At 37.6% G+C, this 15,000-nt stretch overlaps 3 protein-coding genes across 4 annotated transcripts in view; all 3 read left to right on the forward strand.

The window, feature by feature from the left end:
- Nucleotides 1-1,646, forward strand: part of LOC125045531 (alkylglycerol monooxygenase-like) — an 8,352-nt gene extending 6,706 nt beyond the window's left edge. For both annotated transcript variants that reach the window (XM_047642842.1, XM_047642841.1), the window contains exons 7-8: nucleotides 185-436; nucleotides 550-1,646. In XM_047642842.1, coding sequence (XP_047498798.1) covers nucleotides 185-436; nucleotides 550-822 — 525 coding nt within the window. In that variant the 3' untranslated portion in view covers nucleotides 823-1,646. The remainder of the gene's footprint in view (nucleotides 1-184; nucleotides 437-549) is intronic.
- On the forward strand, nucleotides 1,359-6,382 carry LOC125045365 (alkylglycerol monooxygenase-like; the record flags this gene model as incomplete). Its single annotated transcript, XM_047642571.1, has 6 exons — nucleotides 1,359-1,424; nucleotides 3,571-3,698; nucleotides 4,304-4,452; nucleotides 4,824-5,093; nucleotides 5,907-6,058; nucleotides 6,278-6,382. Coding segments are annotated over exons 1-6 (870 nt in total), but the record flags the coding sequence as incomplete, so codon positions are not given.
- A 1,347-nt stretch (nucleotides 6,383-7,729) lies between these two features.
- Nucleotides 7,730-15,000, forward strand: part of LOC125045648 (alkylglycerol monooxygenase-like) — a 10,267-nt gene continuing 2,996 nt past the window's right edge. Inside the window, 8 exon segments of the mRNA XM_047643056.1 lie at nucleotides 7,730-7,952; nucleotides 11,665-11,789; nucleotides 12,305-12,453; nucleotides 12,847-13,116; nucleotides 13,415-13,527; nucleotides 13,529-13,567; nucleotides 13,736-13,987; nucleotides 14,148-14,289. Of these exon segments, the coding sequence (XP_047499012.1) occupies nucleotides 7,851-7,952; nucleotides 11,665-11,789; nucleotides 12,305-12,453; nucleotides 12,847-13,116; nucleotides 13,415-13,527; nucleotides 13,529-13,567; nucleotides 13,736-13,987; nucleotides 14,148-14,289 (1,192 nt within the window). The 5' untranslated portion in view covers nucleotides 7,730-7,850.

Below are 15,000 nucleotides of genomic sequence, written 5' to 3' on the forward strand. Positions count from 1 at the left end.
GTCTGTACATGTCTGTAATTGTCCAATTTTATATATATCCTATATGTGTATACAAATTTATATATGTAAGTTAAAATAGAATGATAATGTATGCCATTGTCTCTAGATCTGTTGACATTATTCTACGTGTGTGTTTTCTAAAAAAAAAATAATAATGATAATAATAATAATCCTTGTTTTCCAGTTCTTCTACTTCGGCGCAGTGTTCCAGAAGGCTCGGAGCATGAGCACCTGGGGCGACACCTTCCGTGCCCTCTTCTACGGACCCGGCTGGTTCCCCGGGACGCCCCGCCTCGGCGACCCCGACACCTTCCCTGACGTCCGGGCGCCGAGGGCCAAGTACGACCCTCAGCTTCCCCTGTGGCAGGAGGTGTATGTGGTCGTACACTTCCTCATCATCATGATTCTTCATAATATCTTCATTTCACAGAGTATGGTAAGAATGTTTTATTTGTTTCTGCATCAACAAAAAAGAGTATGTTGACACGCTGTTTATAATAGCACTAGAGTAAAGTTCTTTTAACACGATTCTAACCCCTCCCTTCCCAGACTTTCTCATGGATAACAGTCCTGATGTTCTTCGTGTTCATCTTCGTCTCTGTCGGAATCATTGGCGCCATGTACGACGGCTGGTGGTGGGCGCCCTTGGTCGAGGCCGCCCGCTGCGCCGCCTACGTGGCTTACGCCCGTGACATGCCAGTCACCAACATCGCGTTGTTGGACGCCGCCATCCTCGCCTACTTTGCGCTGTCGACGTTACTGTGGGTTTCTCAGAGTTTGGCCGTCGTCAAAGCCACTGTCAAGGCTGCTAAGCTGGAGTAAGAGGGCGAGCTAAATACAGTTTAACAGCGGTAGTGAAATATACAGTTGTATTCTCGGCACGCTCCACACGTCGATAACGCGTTTTTTCATGGTGCTCAAAAACAGAAAAAACATTATTTCAGATTTCGGTAGGCCTTGTGTGTTATAAAATATTTGGAAAATATTTTTTGTAGTCACTAAAGTATTGTATAATTCCCTGCTACATTTTCATTTCTGAAAAAAAAAGCTTAGGCTCTGTAACACCAAAATCTTCAAAATGTACTATTGATTTATATTACCATTGTAAACTTGTAATCTTTCATGGGACAATTTATGTAGATAAAAAACATAATCTTTGAACAATACAACCTACTAAAGTATATCTTCCACAGAATATATTCTCATAATATATTGATATATTTTGCATGAAATGAGAAGACTTTATGTGCAATCCCCATATTATTTTTGTATAAAACTAGAGGATCGTCTTCCACCTATCAAAAGTTGTTCCTAAAAACACGAAACACTTGTGCCTGCAGAGATCGCCAGTCACAGAGATGTGGTTCCCACAATTGTGTTCTTACAGACGTGGCATCACAACTATGTTTAAATATGCCTATTTGGTATGAAGTCTTGTTATGAAGTTTATGTTTTATTAATGCATGCAGCTTGACAAATAAAGAGGGAGATAATTCTGTCTACAACTGTAAAAAATCGTTTGTAAACAGTAATGGAAATCAAAATCGCACGAAAACTTTGTAACCTTTATAGTATGGCGCTTTTGTAAACTCTTATATTTATTATTTCGTATAACCCAAATATATATAAGAAGAGATGATTCCCAATTAGTGTTCATCTTTTCCCCCTCTGGAAGCTTGAATCAAAATTTACTTTTACTGTCGCTGTTTTAGACAGCTTCAGGCATTGATACCTAAGCACTATACCGTGTTGATCAAATGACACAAATATGAGGCCGCAGTTTACACACACACACACACACACACACACACACACACACACACACACACACACACACACACACACATACACACATACAAAAAAACATATATATATGTATATACATCTATACACATATATGCACATATATATATATATATATATATATATATATATATATATATATATATATACATATATGCACATGTATTTGTATTTATAAACACGCGCGCGCGCGCACACACACACACACAGATATTTATATGCGTGTGTATATTTATATATGTATAGATGGCTGTATTTGTTTATGTATGTATTCATGTACGTATCTGTATATCTATATATATCTATTATATATGAATATATGTACATATCTGTAAACATACACACACACACACACACACACATATATATATATATATGTGTGTGTGTGTGTGTGTGTGTATATGTGTGTGTGTGTATATATATATATATATATATATGTATGTATGTATTTATATATTTATTCATATGTATTCAAACACATGTATAGTGATGACAAGCTTATCTAATTTTTACGGGATATCAATACATATAGATTAAAAACGACCTTGAAACAAGCCATAGATCTCAGATAACGGAATATCCACCCTAAGTTTAGTAAATGACACAGTTGTTCTTACGTGCTGCTGGTTCTATCACGGAGGAAACGCCTTCACCCGCTTAACAAGTTCACCGGATACCTAATTGACTTCTGAAGATGATAGACGGATTTCAACGCATTGGAGGCCTTTTCTATCTGGTTGATCGGAACAGCACGACTTTCCAGCGGTCTGAAGATGTTCCGAATTACATTAATGAAGTGGGTGTGTTGTGGATCACTTATTTTTTTTAAAGAGAGATGCTAAAGATGATGCATGCACATGTGTGAATGTATGTATATATATATATATATATATATATATATATATATATATATATATATTTATTCATATACCTATGAATATGTATGTGTGCATATATTTATATACATATGCATATGTATATGTGCACATATTTATATACAGATATGTATATATAAATAAATATATGTGTGTGTGTGTGTGTGTACGCGCGCGCGCACACACCCACACACACACACACACACATACTCACACACACATACAGAGAGAGAGAGAGACATAGAGAGAGAGAGAGAGGGAGAGTCAGACAGACAGACAAAGACAGAGGCAGAGAGACAGTTAAATTTCGATCTATCTATTTGAATTATTTGCTTGAATGTAAATACAATGATTAATAACTCCATCTCGCGAATGAACAGGAATAACACCCATAAATTGTAGCCGAGAGTGCTTCTGCTTAACCCATTGCCGCCGGGGAATATAAATAAAAAATAGGGAAAATGCTGTGCTCTTTTTTTATAATTTTGTGAAATGTCTCTGCACATAGATGGCTCTGCTAGAGCTCAGCCACAAAGGAGTCAATTAGTAGACCTTGTGACCTTACCTGATTTGAACTGGCGGGAAAAATGTATTATTTACTAATACTATAAATATCGATGGTGTCATTTTTATTATAAACATTATAATTACTATACTGTTATAAACATTAGTAAGAGCGAAAACAAGATCAATGAAAAGGGTGAACGAGCGAGACAGGCAGTACTCGTAATTGGCTTATTGGTGGCCTGGTACAAGTGTAGCCATCTATGTGTAAAAACAATTAAACAAGTAAACTCAAAGTGGACATGGTATGTACGTACAAGCTATGGCATGTTCGTACATGCTATGCCCGTCGGCAATGTGTTAAATACCCTTTCAAACTGCATGGCAGGCGATCCCGGCGTTTATGTCCCTCATGGTGGTAGAGTGGCTGGTGATGAAGGCAAAGCAGGAACCTCCAATCCGCTTTAACGACTGCATCACTTCATTCTCCCATGGAATTCTGCAGACTGCATTAGGGTGAGATATGAAATGTTAAAATAACCTTTCTGTTGGTCACTTCTTTATTTTACGTTTGTCTTTATTTCCTTTTGCTTTTTTCTTTTCTTTTCTTTTTTATTAATATTTCAAGGGCAAATAAATTTCATCTTTTTAATTTGTGCTTTTCATTTTTTCAATACTTTCTTTCAAAAGCATACTTATTATATTTATTATATTTGTTTCTTTTCCTCTTTTTTACTCCTTTTCAAGCTCATATATATTATCAACTGACTCTGTAATACATGGAGGACTAGTCTGTACTACGAGATGAACCACATTCAGTGCAGCAAATATAAAAAAAATATAAAAGATAATAAATATCTTTAATTTAAATAAATATCTTTTAATTGATTGCCTGGTTACAATTATGTCTTCGTCAGAAATAAATGTATTTCTGATGAAGATATAATCGAAATCGTTCACATACAGTGTAAATATATTCGTTCCGATTCGTACCTTTTTCTACATGTAATGGTTAATAGCTTGAACTATTAAATATGGTAGACAACAAAGATCATATAACACTTTTTCTTCATGTAAGGATAAAGTTCAAATCCACAAAATACACAGAGAGATTCCCACAGGGTGCTGGTTCGTGGCCTCCTTCTGTTCGGGTATGGATGGGCGTACCAGTGGCGTCTCTTCGACCTGGACTGGACTTCCCCTTTGACCTGGTGGTTGGCTGCCCTGGGGATCGACCACGGGTACTACTGGTTCCATCGAGCCGCTCATGGTAATGTGTGTGAATCCTTGAGTGTATAAATTTTCCTTTTCATAGTCTTTTATACTGGATTAATTCTTTAACACATGGATTTCGATACTTCAAATTGTATTGGTCAATGTTTTCTTCGTTTTAGATATAGGGCTTAAAAAATCGTTTTTTTTTTTTATTTTTTTTTTTTTTTTATTTGCTGTCAGATGTCTTTTGTCAGTAATAAACGAAAACACGCTTGATTAGATAATAATATTTCCCACTTTATATGAAGACAATGATACGTCCTACTTTTACTCAATATCCTAATACGTAAATGAATAAATATATGAATGAATTATAATAACAATAATTCTCTCACATACAACGCCTCCCCCACTTCTCTCCCCAAGAGATAAACTTCATCTGGGCGAGCCACCAAGTCCACCATTCCTCAGAAGACTACAACCTCTCCACTGCCCTCCGTCAGTCGATGCTTCAGCGTTATTTCTCCTTCGTCTTTCACCTTCCTCTGGCTCTCGTGGGCGTTCCTCATGCGGCTGCCCTGGTCCACATGCAGTTCAATCTGTTGTATCAGTTCTGGATCCACACGGAGCTGGTCGGGAAGTGCGGGCCGTTGGAGTGGATTCTGAACACCCCGTCTCATCATCGGGTTCATCACGGTAATGGACTCTGCTTCCTATTTATTATCGTTTTTTGTTGTTGTTTTATATTTTGGTTTCAGTTTATAAAAGGTTAGTCTACAATGAAAAGCTAATTATCTTTTTTCTAGCACTAATAATAATTATCGCCCTCGTCCTCCTCGTCATCTTCCCCATCATCAATCATCACTATCATCATCCTCACCATCACTATCATCATCATCATCATCATTGAGGGTTTGCCTTATTTGTATTTCCTCTTTTTGTTAGTTCAGTTTGATCCTTAGATGAGTGGGTATTTCTCCAGGATAATTATATTAGCAGGACACATTTCACCAATATATTTACAATTTATTCAATGTAAACACACGACAATATCTGCATCCGCAAGAAACGGGACATTGGGATGGTTCAGAAGAGGGGTCTTCACAGACAACTTGTTTGCTGGCGAGATATCGAATCTGAGCACAGACCCTTGTCAGCCGTTTTGAAAAGGTGCTTCCGAGTTAAAGTCAGGTTTCACCTTCATAAAAAGTGGAGAAAAAGGTGTATATGGGCACGGAACTTGGAGCCAAGTGAAGGTCGTGCTGAATGGGTCACCGACCAAGGAACGCATACACGCACGCACACACACGAAATCATTGAAAGAGAATGGACATTGTATACACAAGTTAAGGGAAACTTACACTAACCCAGGACAATCAGCATCGTCGTCATCACTGTTGCCATCAAAATCATCACCACCATCATCATCACATCATCATTACCATCTTAACCATTACATTTACTATACATTTCACTTTAGTTATCTCCCTTCTTTCTACCATCAAACAGGAGCGAACAAATGGTGCCTAGACAAGAACTATGCGGGCGTCCTTATAATATGGGATCGGTTATACGGAACATTTGAGGCGGAGCGGGAAGACGAAGCCATTGCTTACGGATTAGTCAGCCAACCGCAGTCACTCAATGTCCCTTGGCTTCAGGTATGTTCTAGTTCATTAAATGAATAAACTAAAAGAAACAGAGAGAGAGAGAGAGAGAAGAGAGAGAGAGAGAGAGAGAGAGAGAGAGAGAGAGAGAGAGAGAGAGTGAGAGAGACGTAGACACACACACACACACATGTGAGTGTGTGTAGGTGTGCGTATACTTCTCCGTCCAGTCCTCCCCACCCTTCCTTTCATTACAAGATCATTGTCTTCCAGTTCTTCTACTTCGGCGCAGTGTTCCAGAAGGCTCGGAGCATGAGCACCTGGGGCGACGCCCTCCGCGCCCTCTTCTACGGACCCGGCTGGTTCCCCGGGACGCCCCGCCTCGGCGACCCCGACACCTTCCCTGACGTCCGGGCGACCGAGGGCCAAGTACGACCCTCAGCTTCCCCTGTGGCAGGAGGTGTATGTGGTCGTGCACTTCCTAGTCGTCTTGATACTCAACAATACCTTCATATCGCAGAGTGCGGTAAGATGTCTTTACAAGAGCTTGAGAAATTAATTAGTTTTGGTGCTCTCCTGCTGTCGGGCATCATTGCCATGCCTACTTGTTAATACTCTACCTATTATTCTTCCTTTCCAGACTTTCTCGATGACGACCGTCTTGATATTCTTCGGGTTCATCTTCCTCTCCATCGGAATCATCGGCGCCATGTACGACGGCTGGTGGTGGGCGCCGCTGGTCGAGGCCGCCCGCTGTGCCGCCTACGTGGCCTACGCCAGCGTCACGCCCGTCACCAAGATCGCTATGCTGGACAACACCCTCATCGCCTACTTTGCGCTGTCGACCTTAATGTGGGTCTCTCAGAGCTTGGCCGTCATCAGAGCCACTGTCAAAGTTGCGAAGATGGACTGAGAAATCTATCTGTGATCTTTTTCACATTATATATATATATATATATATATTTATATATATAATATATATATACATATATATACATATAAATACGTATGTACAAATATAAATACACACACATACACACACACACACACTCACACACATAAGATATATTCAACAGAAGACCGCACCGACATGCATCATGTCTAATTGGAATTTGTTGTACTGGTAAGAATTATTTTTCACTGATAAGATAATAAACATGACTGGGCAAAAGGACAGGGATTTAGTTTTTTTTTTTCTTTTCTTGCTAGAACAAAAAGGAAATTAGTACAAATTCAAATTACTGAAATAATTTTGGATTACCTACGCACAAAAGGAAAGTCACGCTTTTTGCTGAGTTACTAGATAATACTTCAGATAACGTGGGTCCTCCAAGATAAGATAATGAAAGTAAGATCAATCTATAGTGCGATAGAAGTATCAAGGGGACCTGGCCGCACAACGCAGTAAGTCTCCGCATAATAAAGTAGATCGCAGAATAGCAACTTATTTACGATAAGTTCACGTTTAATATTACTGAAACAACTAAATAAACTTAGATTGGACGTGATCTTTTTGAGGATCTATTTTTTTTTTTTTTTTTTTTGTATTAATGATTATACCAACGCTATGGTTGTATTCTAAAACCATTTAAACATTCTTTTGTGCTATTATCTTAGGATTCTAAAATTAGGTAAACGTAATAAATCTATAGATTCCTTTTTGGTATCATTTATTGAACGAATAGAAATAATCTACATTATAATAGTAGCTACGTAAATATCAAAAGTGCTCATGGCATATTATAGGAAAAAAGAAGAAGCTACAGTTGCCAATTACTGTTTTGAATTAAGACGGAACACGCACTACGATTTCAGGGAATAAGCGCTAACATTCGCGGAAAACATCATGCCTTCCCTACTCCAGCGTCTTGGAACTTTATTTTATATCGTGAGTCCAAATAGCACTTCCTTCGAGAAAAGAGAGGAGGTTCCTAATTTCATCAATGAGGTAAGGCCTTTTGAGAAAGTTTTCCCAAATAATTGTTTGGTTGTTCATAGATTTGACACATGAACATGCAATTTTGCTTTCGCTTGGATACTCTTGCTTGTGCTTGTGTTTGATTTTGTAACATTTTTTTATCGTAATCATATTTACCATGAGTAACGTGTGAGTGTGCATAAATACATATATATATATATATATATATATATATATATATATATATATATACACACATTTGTATGTAAATATGTGAATGTGTATGTATATATATATATATATATATATATATATATGTATATATATATATTCACACACACACACATATATGTATATATATATATATATATTCACACACACACACACACACACACACACACACACACACACACACACACACACACACACACACACACACACACACACACATACACACACACATATATATTATATACATACACATACACATGTATACATACATGCATTCATATATATATATGTATATATATATGAATGCATGTATGTATTTATGTGTATGTGTATGTATATGTATGTATATATTATATTATATTATATATTATATATATATATATATATATATATATATATATCGATGCCAGATCCGTCATCAGATACAGGTCCCCCCGATTTTCACTATCACCTCTTCGATTAACTCGTCGTTGAACCACAAGTAACCTCCTGTCGCGGCGAAACGCTCTTTATATATTAACCCAATGCCGTCGGGGAAGATGAATAAAAAATGGGGAAAATGCTGTGACCTTACCTGATTTGAATTGGCAGGATAAAATGTATTTTTTACTAGTGCTATGAATATCGATGGTGTTATTTTTATTATAAACATTAAAATTACTATACTGTTATAAACATTAGTAACAGCAAAATAAGATAACGTAAAATATTGTAAATGAAAGAAAAGGGTAAACTGGCGAGACAGGCATTACTCGTAATTGGCTCTTTGGTGACGTAGTACAAGTGTAGCCATCTATGAGTAAAAGCAATTAAACAATTAAACTCACAGTGGGCATGGCATACACATATACGTCATTACCCTCGGCAATGGGTTAAAACGAATGTTGTGAAAGCCCCGGGATAATAGTTACCGCTACTGTTTAGAGCATGGAGTCTACATTAAAGAAAATGATATTCATGGGGTACTATTTTAATTTAGGAGGATTCGTTTTGAACTGTTTTATCCATTTATTTTTCTGATGCAATTCCATAGCCGTTTGATGTTTTTATATATTCCATTTACTCAGTCTCTATTCTCAGATTGATATTTTCGTTAGTTTTTTTTTGCTTCATAGCATTTTATTTTTATCAATTCCTACATTTTATAATTAATTTAATATAAATAGTTTTTTTTTTTTACGTTCAGGGATTCCCTTGTATCAAGTTTCACTCTTATATTTGAAACACCGTAGGAGAACCATCGGACAAGGAAATAAGCGGGGTCAAAGTTTATCGGGTCACCTTACATGGAGATGGTCGTGTTTTCTGCTTGAGGGCGTGGTTGGAGCAAGGAGGCCCGAAAGTTCGTAAACAGTTTTGAGACGATTCTGAGGCTGAAATTTGAGACTGTCTCAAAAGTGCCTCAGGCCGGCGCGCTGCCACATATAAAAATATCAACAAATAGATAGATTAAATTAACAATTTTATATTATTCAAAACAGCGTATATATGGTTTAGTTATTATACTAATGCAGTCAGTAAATAAATCTGACATACATCAAATAATATAAGTGACCACGTGGCATATGGCCTTCGATTGCCTATCTCGCTCATTTGCGCTCATCAATTTATTTCAGGTTCAAAAATACCTTCAAATGTATGCAGATGTGTTTTTTCTAATCTAATGTGCAAGCGTTACACATATAAATACACATATTCAGGAAACAAACATGATTAATGAAGAGCCGGGCCGTGACAACGCCTTCTGCTAACTATTGTGACTAATAAATACCTTCAAATTCGTGAAGAAATGAGTTTATTCTGAGAATCGTCTCAAAACTGTCTGAGAACTTTCGTGGATACCGCTCAAGGTTCAGCGGATCGGAGTTAAGTGGTCGTTAAGTGGTAGACAGGTCGTAGTGGGCAGGCTGACATTGTTAGATCATTATTAGGAGATCCCAGTGCCTTCGGTTATTTTATATTTTGTTCTTTTTTTATTATTATTATCTTTTGTGTGTGTGATTTTAAATGATTCCTGGCTTTATGTAGTTCTTGATGCCCAAGTACCCCCGAGCCCCACGGTTCACTCATTTACTATTTTACTTGAACATATGTTTTCCTGATTTAAACCTTTATTAGTGTTTTAATGAGTTCCTCGTCAAACGGTGATAAGTATTGCAACGGTAAAGGAAAGTAAATGAAACACCACGTGTAAAATTAAAAGCATCGGTGATCTGGAAATAATATGGAGGATGAAAATATTTTAATTTGCTTAATGTACGGAGATTTCAAAGGGGACTCTCTTTAACTCTTGCCCTTAATAAAATACACACCTGTAAAGGTAAAGAAAAGGAACTAGACAGAGAACCGATAAGTAACGAAAAACGAAACATAAGGATAAAGACCCTCAGTAATAACAATAACAAATGAAATAAATTAACAGTCTTTAACTTTGAAATACTATTTTTTAATGGAAAGACAGTGAGACCTTAAACAGTTAAAGTACATATAATATTAAAATCAGAATACTAAAATAACGCATATAATTCAAGTAAACAAGGTTCCCATACCTGAGGAGTTGTTTACCAACAAACCAGAACAGAGGCATGCATACCCCCCCCCCCCTAATAATAACTACCCTATATGGTGGCTACAGTTTAAGACCGTTACATGAGAAATGTGATACAAACGTTTGTAGTGAACAATAGAAGAGGGACTTTTACGTAAATGTACACAGTCCACAGAACCGTATGTTGGGCGAAGCATTAAGAGAAAACCACGGGGATTCTAAGCCTTTCGTCGTGGTTCCCCGTAACTGAGAGGATTTTGGTTAACTGAAGATAATAGAAAAGTAAGAAGTGACAGACATTGAAAGGGAAAGCGAATTGTGAATTAAGAGCATTCTAATTACGGCTAGGAATATCCGAGACTCGCGTATGCGAGGTGTGCTCGTTTGCGCGTCCTCTCGTTTAAACTTGCTTATCAATCCGTTATACATGTACTTCACACACTCATACATGCACGTTCTGTCTTTCTGCATACACTCTTGTATTTGTATTTCGTACACACGTATATATGCGTGTTCCCACACGCAAATAAGCAGGAGTTGAGGTGTGGAAGCCACAGTAGAAGACCTATCTACCTTAATTAAAAAGCAATCTATAATTGGTGTCACCAAGTCCTCTGGGTTCCCGTGCACCTGACGCTACACACACACACACACACACCCACACATGCGTGTGTACACAAACACACACAGAAATATATATATATATATATATATATATATATATACATATATATATATATATATGTGTGTGTGTGTGTGTGTGTGTGTGTGTGTGTGTGTGTGTGATTGTGTGCATGTGTGCGTGCGCATGTGTGTGTATGTGTGTGTGCGTGCGTGCATTTTTGTATGAATGCGTGTGTGTTTGTAAGGACAAAATCAGCATTATATATATGCATAGGTATATAATAGAATTATAATCCTGGTAGTAAGTCTTCATCACCTAAAATACCTTCCATGTTCCAGGCTCTTCCTCTCTTCGTAGCGCTGCTTGCCCTGGAGTGGGCTCTCCTCTGGCGCCAGGGTAAAAAGGCTCGCATCAATGACGCAATTACATCTTCAGGACATGGGCTCGTCTATGAAACCAGCAAGTACGTAAAATAAATGTACACGGCTTACTCTAATTATAGGCATTATCATTATCAGTATCAGTATCGCTACTCCTTATCGTTATTATAGTTATCATCACCGTTACTGTTATCATGATAATATCATTAATGCCAGTTATAGTAATATTTGGTATAATAATGTCAACAACCGCAAGAATGATAATAATAATAATAATAGCGATAATGATAATGGTAATGGTAATGACAACGATGGAAATAGTCATAATGATAATAATAATTATAACAATAATATTGATATTGAAAGATTAATAGTAATGATAAGAATGATAATGATAATAAGGATGATAATATCAGTCACAATAACAATAAAGATAATAACTGTGAGGATAATGATAATGATGATGATGATAAAAACAACTATAATAACACTAATAATAATAATATTAAAGATATTAACAGTAATTATAATAGTAATATTATCATAATAATAAATTACCATTTACCTTTTTCTCGCATACACACACTTCCCTTTTCAGAATATTATCCCGAGGTGCTGAGCTCTTCGCATATGACTGGCTTTATCGGTACAGAGTGGTTGATCTAGACTAGGACTCGCCTGTCACGTGGTTTACGGCTGCCGTTGGAGTGGACTTTGCGTTCTATTGGTTTCACCGCGCGACTCATGGTTCGTTGGTCTTCAGAGTTGGTGGAATTATTCATCATACTTAAACAAAATATATATATATATTGTATTGAGTAATTTCGGTCTGTAAACGGGCGATTTTGATGCTCATAACAGTATTCGAGATATTAAGAGCAATGAACTGCGTTGCTTCTCGTCAATTAAGATTGATAATTCCTCTTATTTTTTTCTGAGCCTATGTGATCATAAGTCATTTAGATAAGGCTGACCTATCCACTTATTAGCTTCACACTTATCCATACCTCTACCAGCTTATCGGGCTGTCTATCTATTTCTCGCACCACTACTCCCTCCATCTCAGCCCCCTAAAAATGGCTGATGGTTAAAACAAATAAATGGGCTAGACATCTAAGGTCACCAAGCACTTTCCCCCAGAAACGAGCCTCGGTTGGGCGGCTCACCAAGTGCACCATTCGTCCCAAGAATTCAACCTCTCCACCGCCCTACGCCAGTCCATCTTCCAGCGAACCTTCTGGGTCGTCTTCTACAACCCTCTCGCTCTTCTGGGCATCCCGCTTCCTGCCCTGCTCGTTCATATCCAGTTTAATCTCCTCTACCAGTTTTGGATTCACACGGAAACGGTTGGGAAGCTTGGGCCGTTGGAGTGGGTGCTCAACACGCCTTCACACCATAGGGTTCATCACGGTGGGTATGGAAAGGGTAAAGTAGGGTTGGGTTTTCGTCAGAGTGGGAGGAAGGGTAAAGGAAGGGAAGGAGAGGGTGACAGGGAGAAATAGAGGGTAAAGTTGAAGAAAGGGAGTGAGAGAGAGAGAGAGACAGAATGAAAGAGAGATAACTGGTTGTGAGGCAAGAAAGTTCGACAAGCAAAAAAAAAAAAAAAAAAAAAAAAAAAAAAAAAAAAAATCTGAAATAAACAGACCGACAAATAATGTCTCATTTTGATATTTAATACTCACGTCTCCCGCAAATTTCCTCACATCAGGAGCCAACAAATATTGTTTAGACAAGAACTACGGCGGAGTGCTGGTCATCTGGGATCGACTCTTTGGAACCTTTGCAGAAGAGCGAGAAGACGAGAAGATAGTCTACGGGTTAGGTCGACCAGCCTCAGTCCCTTAATGTTATTTGGCTTCAGGTATATGCTACCGATATGATGATATTTGTTTTATGTACATAGTGATGCTATTAACAATAATGATGAGGTTGATAACAAGAACAATAGTTTTAGTAATAATAATAATAACAGATGATCGTCAACTTAGAGAAAGGAACATATTAAACAATCTATGTATCTAATCCGTAGGTGTACTATTATTCTGAAGTCTTCAAAAAGGCAAAGAACATGAACACTTGGGTAGACACGATAAAAGTTCTTTTCAATGGCCCCGGTTGGCACCCTGGCACCCCTCGCTTGGGTGATCCCAGCGCTTCTTCAGACGTCCAGGCGAATAGGGCCAAGTACGACCCTCGACTCCCCATATGGCAAGAAGTCTATGTTGTGCTGCAGTACTTCCTTGCGCTCTTTCTGCAACAGGTCCTCATAGCAAAATTATCGGTTAGTATGTCTATATATATGTACGATTAGCGTGGTTAGAAACGAATTCGGTTTAGTTCGAACGCCCATCCAGAGTTAACTCACTCTTCCGGACTTATTGTAAATGCATATAAACAGACGGGATGTTCATTCTCTGTTACCGCTGTCATGTCTCCGTCAGACGTCCTCGTGGTTAAGCGTCCTCCTGATGTCAACCTTCATTCTGCTCTCCGTCGGACTCATCGGGGCCCTGTACGACGGCTGGCGGTGGGCGCCCCTCGTCGAGACCGTCCGTTGCGCCGCCTTTGTAGTCTACGCCCGTGGTACGCCCATCTCAAAGAGTACATTCTTGGATACTTGTCTGGTGGCTTATTTTACTCTGTCGGCGCTGGTGTGGATGGCTCATAGTTTCAAGGCTCTCACCAAAGGTTCAAAGGAAGTGGCGAAGACAGAATGATACAAGTGACCCTATGATTTTTAAAATCATTTTTTATATTCAATTTAAAAAACATAAATTATAAATTATTGTAAAACTTTAGGGGGTGGGTCAATATCATTGTTATTATCATCATGAATAGGATATAAGTGATAATCAGTCACAAGTCATCCCTCATTAATCACTAATCTGTAGTTATTATTCTATTTTATCATATCTCTGATGAATGATATTAAAACAATAGCAACAGCAGCAGCATCAACAACAATAATAAAGATGATAGAAATATTAATAGTTATAATAATGGTGATGATAAGATTGATAATAATAACTATACTACTAACATAATCAATGGTAAATAATGGAAATTGTTATGATTAAGAATGTGAATAAAAAAAAAATATACATGGTAATGGTGATCATAATCACACACTATAAGAAGGGAAAAAATAAAAAAGAAGTCAGTACACAAACATTGATTACAGTGATACTTATAAATTATCAGTGTTTGAGATAATAATGGCAATGATAATATCCCATTGGAGTAACGACAATTATAACAGTAATGATAGTGATAATAATAATGTTAATAAAGATA

This window comes from Penaeus chinensis, chromosome 37 (genome assembly GCF_019202785.1).
Source record: "Penaeus chinensis breed Huanghai No. 1 chromosome 37, ASM1920278v2, whole genome shotgun sequence".
In the NCBI taxonomy this organism is placed as follows: Eukaryota; Metazoa; Arthropoda; class Malacostraca; order Decapoda; family Penaeidae; genus Penaeus; species Penaeus chinensis.